Source organism: Tupaia chinensis, unplaced genomic scaffold (assembly GCF_000334495.1).
Source record: "Tupaia chinensis unplaced genomic scaffold, TupChi_1.0 Scaffold000313_1, whole genome shotgun sequence".
NCBI lineage: Eukaryota > Metazoa > Chordata > Mammalia > Scandentia > Tupaiidae > Tupaia > Tupaia belangeri.
The window spans coordinates 77351-90265 of record NW_006159806.1 but is presented as its reverse complement, the minus strand read 5'-3'; the positions used below and the strand labels follow the sequence as shown (position 1 = coordinate 90265).

General features: G+C 41.0%; 1 protein-coding gene across 1 annotated transcript in view; it reads right to left on the bottom strand.

Moving 5' to 3' along the window:
- ARFGEF3 (ARFGEF family member 3) overlaps positions 1-12915 on the bottom strand; it is a 191545-nt gene that overhangs the window by 125188 nt on the left and 53442 nt on the right. The window contains exons 3-4 of the mRNA XM_006151079.2: positions 6893-6974; positions 4048-4179 (exon numbers count right to left, since the gene is read on the bottom strand). Coding sequence (XP_006151141.1) covers positions 4048-4179; positions 6893-6974 — 214 coding nt within the window. The remainder of the gene's footprint in view (positions 1-4047; positions 4180-6892; positions 6975-12915) is intronic.

Here is a 12915-nt window from a genome sequence, read left to right as displayed (position 1 = left end):
CTGGAAGTGGCATCCACCATGGGAATAAGTTGCCAAAGCAGAAAACTATGGAATCTGAATATTAAATAGCTGCCTGCCACTCACTAATCCATTTCAAAGGTGATCTATCTTCAGAGAAACCTTCTTTCGGATTCTCTCCAGTTCTGACACTTTATTTGCTCAAGCTATAAAATTTTTATTTGGATTCCAAGGCCACTTCAATAAATCAAAGTTGCCTTTTCTCCCCCTCCTGTTAAATAGTAAAACCATGTCCAATAGCTTCTAGACTTAACCTGATTCTGGTTTAATTTGTCAGTGCCATCACTGATTGTCTTTTTTAACCCTCTGATGGAAAGCCTAAGATCTTTCTAAATGAGAACGTGACCGTTAGCATCTTGGGTTTCATTATTAAGTAGGTTCTGCTTAATCTAGGGGAAATCTCGAAAAGGATAAACCATAACATTTTCTCTCCAGGAATTTAATTCAATTGCTATGCAACCTTAAGAACCTGACATGGTTCAATGTCTCATCTTTATAAACACTAGCAGACAGCAATATGTGAATAAAGTGTTATGATAAAGCTTTTAAAATAAATTTAAGGTTTGTTATAAAAATGTATGATACCGTGGTTCAACAGGCAAAAATAAAAACTGCATGATGTGGCCTTATCTCTGCAGAATAGTAAACCTAGACATCTGAAAATCCCTATCATATCTCTTTTTAAAATGTTTTGTATGTCTATAAATTACTTATATAAAAATGACTGGAGGATTTTTGCAAAAAATATCTAGTTTAAATAATTTATCATCTGAATGAGTTATGTACAAATACCAAGACCTAATTAACATACCCTTCATATATTATGCAAATCCAATCTTTTCTCTGAGGACTTATCCAATTCTCTCTTTTAAAATGTAATTGTTGGGAAAATAGCTACTGAAAGTATTTTAATGTAGTAATAATTTAGCAGAACAAGGAATTATTTAAGAGTGTTTACTTGGATCATTAGAAATATTTCAGAATTACAAGATAAAGGGATATGAGTTTCTAGAAATTACTCAAAAGTTAGTATAAAAATTCCTTGTGCATTGAGCAAAGAGATAATATGTATTATCTTAAGTCGTAAAGTCTATAATCTGGATCAGCCTTTACCAACCAAATGAGAACAGTAAGTCTCAGAAATGAAAACTGATTATGGAGCTGGCACCTGTGACCTTTCAGTCAGAACGCCTCCTCCAAAATTTAATTTAATGCCAATAATAATATCGCCCAAAGTATCATCATCTCATCATTAATCTTCTAGTAGACTTGCTGAAAATGCTTGTCCAAAATAACAGTACACTATAGAAAAAAAGCTTGTGGCTAGGTCTGCTGTGAATTGGAATAACTTTTCCAATTCCAGTGTTTAAGTAGTTACAAATAAATATATGTAGCAAAGGTCCTCTTTTTACATATTTTAGAAATCTAGCTGTAAAGTCCAGGGCCTGGCAGGTAGCAAGGTGGTTAAGTGCAGTGGACTCCCACATGGCCAACTGTAGTTAAGTCCAGGACCTGGTGGCTTGCTTTCTCACTTTACCTCTCTCTCTCTTACTCTGTCCTTCTCAAATTAAAAATAATGTTAAATAAAATAATTCTTAAAAAAAAAATGACAGCCAGACGTTTCTCCCCCCCCTCCCTTGAGAATGTCTGACTTTCCACCCCGACATTAACTAAAAGTACTATGGTTTATTATGGTGTCATTGCAAAGTCCATTAAGATGGGCTGTCCCTGACTTCAGTAGAGTTAACATGTGTCACCTCTTGCCCTCAGTGAGGCTAGCAAAAGGCACTGCTGGGCTGGAATGAGACGGCAAGTACCTACTTCAAAAAGTGATTCCTGGGAGAATTTATAGAACACTATGTAGTCTGCAAGGTGTGTCTCTTAGTACGATACCAAGGCTCATTCTCCAGTATTTGGAGACCTAGTAGCAGAAGAAAGTTCGGACAGTCTAGACTTGGAAGTCACAGAAGTGGTTAGTGTGGCAGCTGGGCTTGCCTCTCTTCCAGGAGTGTCACAGAGGTAGAAGGAAAGCAAAGCAAATTCAGAGGTAGTCGCTGTGTGATTCCTCTGAATGCACAGCTGCCAAACTGACATCAAAGGATAAGGCAAGACTATGACTTCCAGAATCAAAGAGAGTTAAAGATGAATGAAAGCTTGAAGGTCATCTAGCTCAGAGATTCTCAATGTATGTTATGTCTAAAAATCCCTTGGGAGGCCAGTAAATGGAGGTTAAGGCACTGAATCACACATGGCTTGTTGTGTAGTTCAAATCCTGGATCTAGTGGCTTGAAAACCACGCCAGGTACATGCATGTGCATGCCCAAAATCCCTAGAGGAGACTGGAAGAGAAGGGGTTGTGGCATGACCATCCTCTCTGAGGGTAATTTCTCACTTCCTCTCTCTCTCCCTCCCTCTCTCTCATTCTCTTTCTGGTGAGCACACATGCCCTAGAGCAATAAATAAATAAATAATCAGTTGGGACACTAGAGAAAACTGCACAGTCCTATAGCCATCTGCTGAGATCCTCCCTGAGCAGCAGGGGGTGGTAGTGGTGGCAGCAGTAATGTACAGTAACACTTCTAAAGCACCTGCATTGTGCCAGGTACTCTTCTTTACGAATGTCACCTTATTTTTCAAAACAATTCTTTTGGGTAGATACTTCTATTCTCCCCTTTTCTAGGTGAGGAAATCAAGGCATGGAGTGGTTAAGAATCTGTCTAAGGACATTTCTTCTGGAAAGTAGAAGAATGAAGATTCAAACCTAAATGGGCTAGCTTCAAATGAGTTTTTAATCACTACTCTACAGCACCCCACAACAAGGTTAAGATGAGGCCCTGGGCACTAAGAACATGTCATGACCAAAGTCAATCTATTCTGAATGAAGAAACTGGAACCCACAGAAGCAAAGTCCCTTATCCCAAACAAACAACCTTCAGTGCTTTTCCAGGATGAAATCAACCCTTATGTGACACTAACTATCCTTGAATAGTTCCCTACAGATGTTCCTGTAGTGAGGAAAAGGATTATTATTATTATTATTATTTAGATCTTTTGTCATAGAATGTGTATGCTCTCTGGAGAGACAAAGAGAAAGACAGGGAAAAGTGAGAAATCACTCCATAGATAGGAAAACCAGGCCACAATCCCTCCCTTCTCCTGTATTCTCTTGGATTTGGGGCACGCACGCATACACACCCAGTGTGTTACTCAGGCTCCAGGCCCTGGACTGGAACGAGGAATCAGCCATGTGGGATCTAGTTCCCTGGACCATCACACCACCTGCTAGCTCTAGACTGCAGTATTAAAGCCACCCTGTTTTACTATGATCCAGGTACCCTTGTAAGGCAGAGATTTCCATCCACCCCAACTCATCATTCACTCATGGACTATGGCACGCTGCGCTCAGTATTAGGAACTCCCACTCAACATGATACTTTTTAAAAAATATACATTTGTATATTTTATTGCTGTTATTATTTTTTAAAGTTTGCTATAGGGCATGTGTGCTTACATCAGAGAGAGACAGAGAGGGAGGGAAAGTAAGAAAGTGAGCCACTGGGACTTGAACCGTGATGGGTCATGTGGAAGTCGAGCACCTTTAACTACCATACTACCTGCTGGTCCCTCAACGTGATTCTTAAGGGAAAGAAAGGGGAGACAGGAGGAAAAGATGATTGGGAGTAACATGATTAGGTCTTTGCTTTGCTTTAACATACGTAGGCAGGATACCTAGACCCATCAGATCCATACAAACTGGAATTACTTACATATATACTTCCTCAAAAGGTGATAAATACATTGCTGTTAGGACAACATTTGATATCCAAGATCAGATCAAAAATCTTACAGATTTGCTGAATTATACCTCTCTATTGTTAAGCAGTCAAGGTAATCTGGAAGGACCATAAGCAAGAATAAAACCGATTCCCAAAGAAAAATGACCACAAGGCAAAGACACTGACAAGGCAGCCTGAAGGCCAGATGTGTCCCTGTCCCAGTGACGCACACCGGTGGCCACGTCAAACCAACCTTCATCACTTCCACCTGCAGGTCTTCATTGAGCGAAGGCGTCACTTTCACGGCATTCAGGATCTGATTGAGCAGCTGCTTCTCATCAGAGTCCGTTTCCATGGATACAAACCTCTCTTCTGACAGAAGCTTCTGTAAAGAGGCACAAGGCAGCGATCACTGATAGGCTCTTGCCTGCTGCTTCATTCTATTGTCCCTTATTAGGTACTGACGATCTTTTTTTTTTTTTTTCCTTTCTTAAACTTGGGAAGCATGTAACTGGAGGCTGTTAGGAAAAAATTCATGACATTAAAAAATGCATCCAACTTAGGTAAATAGTTTTAGGCCAAGACAGTCTCCCAGTATTAGATGATTCATCTAAAGTTTGTCAAGCAAAGCCTCAGATCCCAGCCATCTAGATTATCGGGGTGGTGGGCATGGAAGATGACCGAGCCAAGGAGACTCCAGCCCCATGCAATGGTCACACACACACATCCCCTTTCTGAATGTAGCTTTGTCTACAGGGAGACAGTCTTACAGACCCCTTTGGTTTTCAGACGTTGCCGTTTCACTTTTGAATGCGAGTTGTCGTTTATGCAGAGATTATTCATGAATCCGCAAATCTTAAAACATTGGGTCACTGGGAAAGTCATGATGCATTTTTTGCATAGAAAAACATAGAAAAATAAGTCAGGACTTTCCTGACAACCTAATAATATCCCCATCAGAAAACGAATACCACAAAAATCTGAACAAGAAGGTATCTATTTACATGAAGACTCCTGGGAGTCCCTCTTAGGAGAGCCCTTGGCTAGTTTCAGGATGAGTCTTCTGTTTCATAAAATTCTTCCTTCAGATTGTATCAAAACCTGATTGCCTCTTTCTATGCCCTTATCTGTCCCTGGAGCCGCACGGATTAAGCTTCTACAATACTTGAAGTCAGCTATCAAGTCCACCCAAGCCCTTTCTTCTTCGGACTCCTTCAAATGTGCTTTCTGTGGAGCTGGCCGAAGGTGTGGTGGTTGGAGACGTTGGATTCCCACATGGCCAACCATGGTTTGAGTTCTGGACTTGGTGGCTTGCTCTCTCACTTTCCCTTTCTCTCTCTCTCTGCCTGGTCAAATTAAACAATAATAATGATAATAACAAATGAAATTAAATAAGTAAAGAATTTTTTAAAACTGTGCTCTGTGTGATAAGGTTTCACTCTGCTCTCCTGTGCAGAATGAGGCCTACTCCACGCTGCTCGTAGGACTTCAAGCGTGGCCTGATAGTAAGAGTGGTGCAGAGCTTGAACTTTATCCCTCGATCAAACGGGCTTAGTTGGTAGGCACAGCACATTCTAGGCTGACTCAACCTGAAACCCCAGTTCTCATTTGCAAGGACTGCATTTAAGCTCTTCTCTCCCATTCTGTACTGCTGCAGTTGGTTTTTGAGACCCCAGGACAGTACTTTATATTTATCTCTGTTTAATGTGTTCTTCTCTGACGTGGCTTATGTTGCAGCCTGGGAAGAAATTTTGAAATTCTGATTTGTCCAGTGGAGTGACGCTCCTCTCTCACCCCATTTCCTCCTTCATTACATGGCAGATGTGGAAAAAGTTCAAACCTCAGACTCTCTGACATTTTGCCTATATTCCTTCAAAAGAGATTTTTCCCAGAATCACCTAGGGGTAGACCAGAGTTAAAGTTTATATACAAAACTTTTATACTTAAAGTGATAAATGCTGGAAAGCCTTCACATTTACCTAAAGTTAACGAGAGGTAACAGAAGAGAGGAAAAAGAAGATGCACAGCTCATCAAGTCACTGAGGGGACAGTTAAGTAATAAGCCTTGAAACAGGGAGAGAGAAACTAAATGAAAAATCAGAACTGTTCTAGAGAAAAGGGATAAAAGAGTGTACCGAGCCAGAACACACTCTCATTCGTTTCCCTCATTGGCCCAATTACCTTGTAGAAAACCAAAAGTTTTAAAATAATATCATTGGTGATGTTTAAAAATTTCAAATGCCATTGCATTTAAAAATATACATGATCTAAGTCTAATCCACTGGGTGGAAGGATGGGGGAAGAGCTGGTTTTTATTTTTTTTTTAACTCTTTCAAACTTATTAATGCTAAAAAGATAGTGAAAGCTTCTCTGAACTTACAACCTAACTATGAAACAGTCCATATGTACATGAAAAGACATTCGGCAAATGTCGCCAATCCATGGCCACCCTGAAAACCACCCCCCCAGCCTTGAACTTCAGTGTGTTTCTTAGAACTCAAACCACTTAATAAAGTCATCATCTTTTCCCTATTAAATTAGACCCACTATGTTTGGTGTAAAACCCAAACAAATGCTCAGAAAAAGTAATGTGCCCAAGCAATGTGTCCTTTCTCATTCAGCCCATTTTCTTTTTTTCCCCCAGTCTTGTTCTAGAAACAAAATATATTAATCCATTTGCCGAACTGACTGTAGAATAAAAAACAATTCCAGTTTATCACTCTCATTACATAGAAACACAGGTGTTTCATGTGTACAAGATTTGAATTGGTATGAACTTGGGGTCTCTTTCTTGGGATGACTTATCCTCCTTAAAGGTGGACACCAGAAAACATATGTCCTATCTAGGCAGACTTAGCTGGATCGTCCTGAATCAGGGTCTGACTAGGAAGTTTCAACACAACAATGCAACAACACAGACATTCTGGTGAATTATCAGAAAATCCTATTATTCTCTATAGTTATTTCTGTGCTTAATTTGTGTCTGGATCTTTAAACAGCCAGTATTTAGAATATTAACTATTTGTTCTTTCAAAGCACTTTTAATGCCAAAGTGGCATCAGTTTCTATCACCCCACTGCATTCGGTTGCAGCCATACCTGCATCCCTGCCAAAGCGTGTTGGGCCAGCTTCACATTCTTGGATTCCAAAGCCAACTGGAGAGGCAGCAGGCATTTCTCCCTGGCAAATACAAATAAGAATGACATGTGAGTTGAGCAAAGCTGGCAGTCAAGCAATGCAAGCCTTCTGTACACCACCCCAATGCCACCACACATATACCAAAACGAGAACCAATAATAAGAATGTACAGGGGCTAGAGAAGTAACACTGCTAAAAAGCTGTGCAGGAATGGCAATACGGGGCCAGCTGGTGGCATGGTGGTTACAGCAACAGGATTCTATGTGGCTGACTGTATGGTGTGAGCACCAGGCGTGGTGGCTTGAGAGACACACCAGGTGCACGTGTGTGTGGGTGCCCAAATTCTATGAAGAGAATGGAGGAAAAGTGATTGCAGCATGGCCTTTCACTTCCCAACCCCAAGAGACACTTTCTCATCACTTCTTCTCCCTCTCTGTGTCTTGCTCCGATAAGCACATGCACCCTTAAGCAGAAAACTGAAAAGTTAAAAAGAAAGAAGAAAAGAAAGGAAAAGATAGTATCTAGCAAAGTCCCTTCACAGTATGGCTAAGAAAGGACAAAGGCAGGACTTGAACTTCTTAGTATGTGGCACAAGTATTAGTATAAGGTGGGGTCCTCCTCTGTTCATCCCAAATAAATGCCACTGTTCACACCCAGTACAACAAGGTGGACAACTCTAGGAAGCACCATTTATATAGACTTCTATGTGTTTCTCATACCTCTCACCTACCTAGGAGGTGACTATATCACCACCAGCACTCCGCCTCGTCAGTCCAATTCGAACTTCTATTAATTTGTCAACTCTTCCCCAATTCAAAGTGCTGGAGGATCATTTATCATATCATAATTTTCTCCATAGCAAGTTAAACTAAAATTTGGTCTCCATCAAGAGGCAGATCTGAATTCTGTGGAAGGTTCATAATAACGATATTTCCATGATAGACACAAATGAGCTACTGACAACATTGGTCCATGTGAGGTACCCGGATGCAACATTATCTGGTGCTGGGGGTGAGAGAGACAGACAAACAAACAAACATGGGGAGCTACTTGGATATTCTAAAGCTTAAAAAAGCCAAATAGGACACTTTAAAATATGCTAGGAATAAATCAAAAGAGATACTTCCCATAGGAAGTATTCACTCTAAATAATTAAGCAATAGAGCAAGAATTTTAATCAACACATTATTTCCCCCTGGAGTTACACTGGCACAACAAATGAAATGTTATTTCATTTTGCCAGGTTCCTCCACCGCAGCTGAACGAGAGCAGCTCTATTTTTATCTGTTTTATACTTTCTGCATAAAGGAAAAGATTTATTGATTTTAGAGCGTGTGAAAGCCACAGGGTTAGAATGCAAGATTTCATAAGGTTGCTGTAATAGGACAAAATGGAATAGAAAGTTAATTATAGCCTGGGCCCTCCCTGTCTACTCTGCAGCTCTGCTAGTTTTCTATGGAATCCTCCATCGGCAGCTCTGCAAGAGACGATGTGTCACAGACGTGCCTTAATGCCTGCCACAAAGACTGAATTGAAAACATGCTCTTCCTGATCCTTCTACCTCTCATCAACCTCATGGAACAATATCCACTTTTATATAACAATTGAGTAACACTATGGCTGTTTTTCAGTAAATACAACCTTTGACAGATGGATGAATTCCCAGTTGGGTGGCGATAACTGTCGCTGTTACCATTATAGTCAGCTTGTCACCCTTATTAGGCAAATACTGCTATGCAGTCAATTAGGGTAGGAATTGCTGGTCTCCCCAGTTTTGTTCCTTTTGTTCAATCATAACCAGTTTATGAGCTTGGAAAAACTAATTGGAAGAGTGAAAGTAGAGTGAAAAGTAGGACTACTGAGCAGATGGAGTACTAAGAGAAGCAGCACAGAACTTCAGTGCTCCACCCCTGCAACAATCAAATTTCCATCAGATTAATTCACTGTGAAAGAACTTTCATCTCAAATTTGGAATCAGATCTTCTAATGAGGATACAGTACCAGGGAATGAGCAGGGAGGGCCAAAACTCTCACAGCGTAGTAGTCCAGAGGAGGACAAATCTATTAGGTAGCTGTAGGCAAAAAATGCACTAGTATGACACGTTATTCATTGAGGGCACCTAAGGAAGAGCTGATGACATTCCACAGCAACAGGGACCCTTTTTGAAATGTTCAACCTGTTGACCCTTGGGAAGTAGCATTACGTCCACATGTAAGCCACCACATGTGTGGATTGCTCTACCATCTGCGATATTCACCCTCGAGACCCTTATTTTACTCTTTCACCTGCTCATATATTCATTCCATTGATACCGCTAACTGAAGCCTGGTTGCTGACAAATGCCAGGCCCACCAGGATGCACCACGACTCCAGGGGACTTTATTGCTCTGCTCCCCATGCCAGTCATGGTCACCAGGCAAGACTAGCAGATAGATTTGGTTCAGCAAGGTTTTGGATGAGTTAAAAGGTATTAGTGTTTTGAGACCAGCAGCAGATGGTGTAATGGTTACGTCACTGGACTCCCACATAATCAACCATGGTTTGAGTCCTGGACCTGGAGGCTTAAAATTCATGCCAGGTGCATGTGCGTGTGCGCCCAAAATCCTAAGAGGAGAATGGAGGAGGAAAGAATGCGGTGTGGCTATCCTCACAGGGGATTTATTTCTTACTTTCTGTCTTTCTGTCTCTCCAGGGAGTGCACATGCCCTGTAGGAAAAACCTTTCTCTTAAAAAAAAAAAAAAAAAGACATTTAGTGAAAAGACCATAGGCTGTGGAATCACACAGGTCTGGGTTCAAATCCTAACCACTTAAAACTTGTACAATCTCAACCAAGATACTTAACTCTTTTAGCCTTAACTACCCTCATCAAAAAAAAAAAAAAAAAGCATCTTAAGATCAGTTCTTCTGGGTTATGTTAAGGAGTACACACACTATACATCAGATACACATCAGGGTTTGCCAAACTTTCTCTGTAAAGAGTCAGGTAATATCTTAGTCTGTGCAGTCCATATGGTCTCCATCCTAACTGTTCCAGTTGGCTAAAACACAGCACTCTTCAACAATATGTGAACCAATGAGCATGACTACTTCTGATAAAACTTTATTTACGAAAGGTCAAATTTGGCCTATAGGCTGTAATTTACCCACCTGTGATATGGACCACATGCCAGACAGAAATCATGATGTTCAACACAGAATACGTGGATCTAATCTTGTTATGTATCCAGAAAGAGTTTGCACAGGACAGAGTCAACTATCTTGGGAGAGTTTCAGTGAAACCAATGAGAGCACTAAGATCTCAGAAAATAAGGGCTCTGAGGGAACATCCCTATAGACAGAAATTTCATCTGGGTACTAAACCAAGGCACTCCATCCAGCCAACGACCCACTCATTCATTCAGCCAGCAATTGAGTGCCTGTTGTGGGTTAGGCACCAAGCTGGGTGTTAGGGAAGGTCGAGCAAGGTACAAGACAGAAGAGGTACCTGCTGTCACGTGTATTTACGGAATAAAAGAAACTCAGCACTAGTTATTTTTCTATTTGGTCTCACCAATCACTACATCCCTAAAATAGACATTCTTACTGCTCATTTTACATTTGAGCAAATGGGAATTCAGAGAGGTTTTGTAGCCTGCTCAAGGCCACACAGCTAAAATGTGTTGAGGATAATTCACATTCAAATTTATCTGACTCCTGAGACCAAGCTTTTTCCAGCTTCCTCTGGTCTGAAAAGATGAGATAAAGCAAGAAGAGATGTGTTTCTTTTAGCCATCTTTGGATCTCGGACACACACAAAAAAATCTGGCACAAGACCCTCATCCTAAAAAAAGGCAAATATCATTTCAGAAGGTTCACAGGCCCCAACCTCAGCTTTAAACAGATCCCAAGTTAAGTGCCCCTGCCTGTGGGGGAAAGCACTCAGCCCAACATGAGTGAGACTATGCGATCGGCATCTATGGAGGGTCACGCTTCCTATCTGAGTTTGAGGATCTGCTAGAATGGTTTTCAAAGTGATGTTTTCAAAGTGATATTACACTAAACTCACAGAGAAGTACATTCGTGTGTGTGTGTGTGTGTGTGTGCGTGTGTGTGCGTGAGACAGAGAGAGAAAGCGAGCGAGCGAGCGAGGAGGGAACAAGTGACTTCCTTCAGTATCCAAGACCTTCATTCCTTTTGACCTAGCAGCTCCCAAGAGTAAGATCACAAGCCTCAGCCCCTGACTTCAGCTGGAAAGGACACAGGTGGAAATGAATGAAACTCAAGGGGCATAACTGATTTTGCTCCTTGCTCTGTGATATTATATAAATCCTCCTGTCTTTATCTTTTAAAGTGATTTGAATGAGAATAAAAGCCTGTCAATCAGGACAGAGGATGAAGTTTATAATGAAGATGCAACGTGGCACACACCCGATCCCCTGACACACACTGTATTGGAATAAATCGTCGTTTGATCTTAAGATGCTGCTTCATTGGGGAAAGGGCATACCAAAAACCAACATTCAATTATACTAAGTGATTATTTTTTATGCACTGACATGTGCAAATTCATTCTTGCCTAATTAAATAAGGCAGTGGCCCAGGCTTCATGTCCTGATGTGCCATTATTTCTTTAAGAATAATAATTAGCAGTCTACATATGCATAAGGAAGACATCCTCCTGACACTGTGTCTGGTCATGTCAAGGAGACTGATCTGTTTCCTTAATTGCATTGTCACAGTTCACAGACCAGCTTTATTGAGCTAGAAGATAACAATGAACAGAAGGAAATTAAAATATGTGAATAGGAAAAGAGGATTTACCAATAATTACTTTTTTTTTTTTCCTTGAGAGCATGTATACTCTCTAGTCAGAGAAGGAGAGAAAGCACATGACGATTCCTCATGGGGAATGATCACACTGCAATCCCTCCCCGTTTACCAGTCTTTCCTTTCAGGCTTTTGGACATGCACGCGCATAGGCCCAGCATTTTTCTCAAGACACCGGGTCTGGGCCTTTGAACCATGTAGTTGGCCATGCGGGATTCTGTTCCTTTAACCACCAGGCCACAGAGCCAGCCCGACAATTAACTTCTAACACAGGCACAAACAGGAACCTCAAGTAAAACCAAATATTCCTGAATGTTAGGTTTATTCTTCTTTGATGCACTGGGTGAAAAAGAGAACAAAGGTAGCTTACATTTCTGCAGTCTGCCTTTACTCCATGATTCTGGGATTCTCTGATCTAAGCCATTTATGAAACAGCTGTCTGAATTCCTTTACATACTAACCGTGGCTCTGGGTGAAATCAGTGACTTATATGTGCAAAGTACCCTACAACACACGTTCTCATATTTACTATTGGGATGTCAGAAAATCATGATGTATGTTTGCATAGAAAAACCTAGGGAAAAAAAAAACACATCATGACTTTTCTGACGACCCACTATTTTATTTAATTGTAACTTTTGAAGGTAGAAATTTTCATCAAATATGAGACTAAGAGAGATTAGTTATGTGTCCAGTGTCAGATGTGTGTAGATGACAGAGCTGGATTTAGACTTACGCCATCTGTTTTTAAAACCCACGTGATCACATCTACACCACAACACCTATCCCAGAAGGCAGCTGTCCACCAACCATGAAATATGGCATACCACTTTGAAATGGCAATTCAAATGTCCCCCTGAGGTTAAGAGCAGGACAGGCATCATACAGGTATTTTTTTTTTTTTGGAGAGGTTTTTCCTATAGGGCTTGTGCGCTTGCCAGAAAGACAGAGAGGGACATAAAGCAAGAAATCACCCCACAGGAGGGGTGGCCATGCCACAATCCCTTCTCCTCCATTTTCCTCTCGGGATCTTGGGCATGCATGCACACATGCCCAGTGTGAGTTTAAGCCACCGGGTCTGGAACACGAACTGTGGTCGACTACATGGGAGGCCAGTGACATAGCCATTATGCCAACTGCTGATCCCTCAGACAGGTATTTTTTTTTTTTTTTTT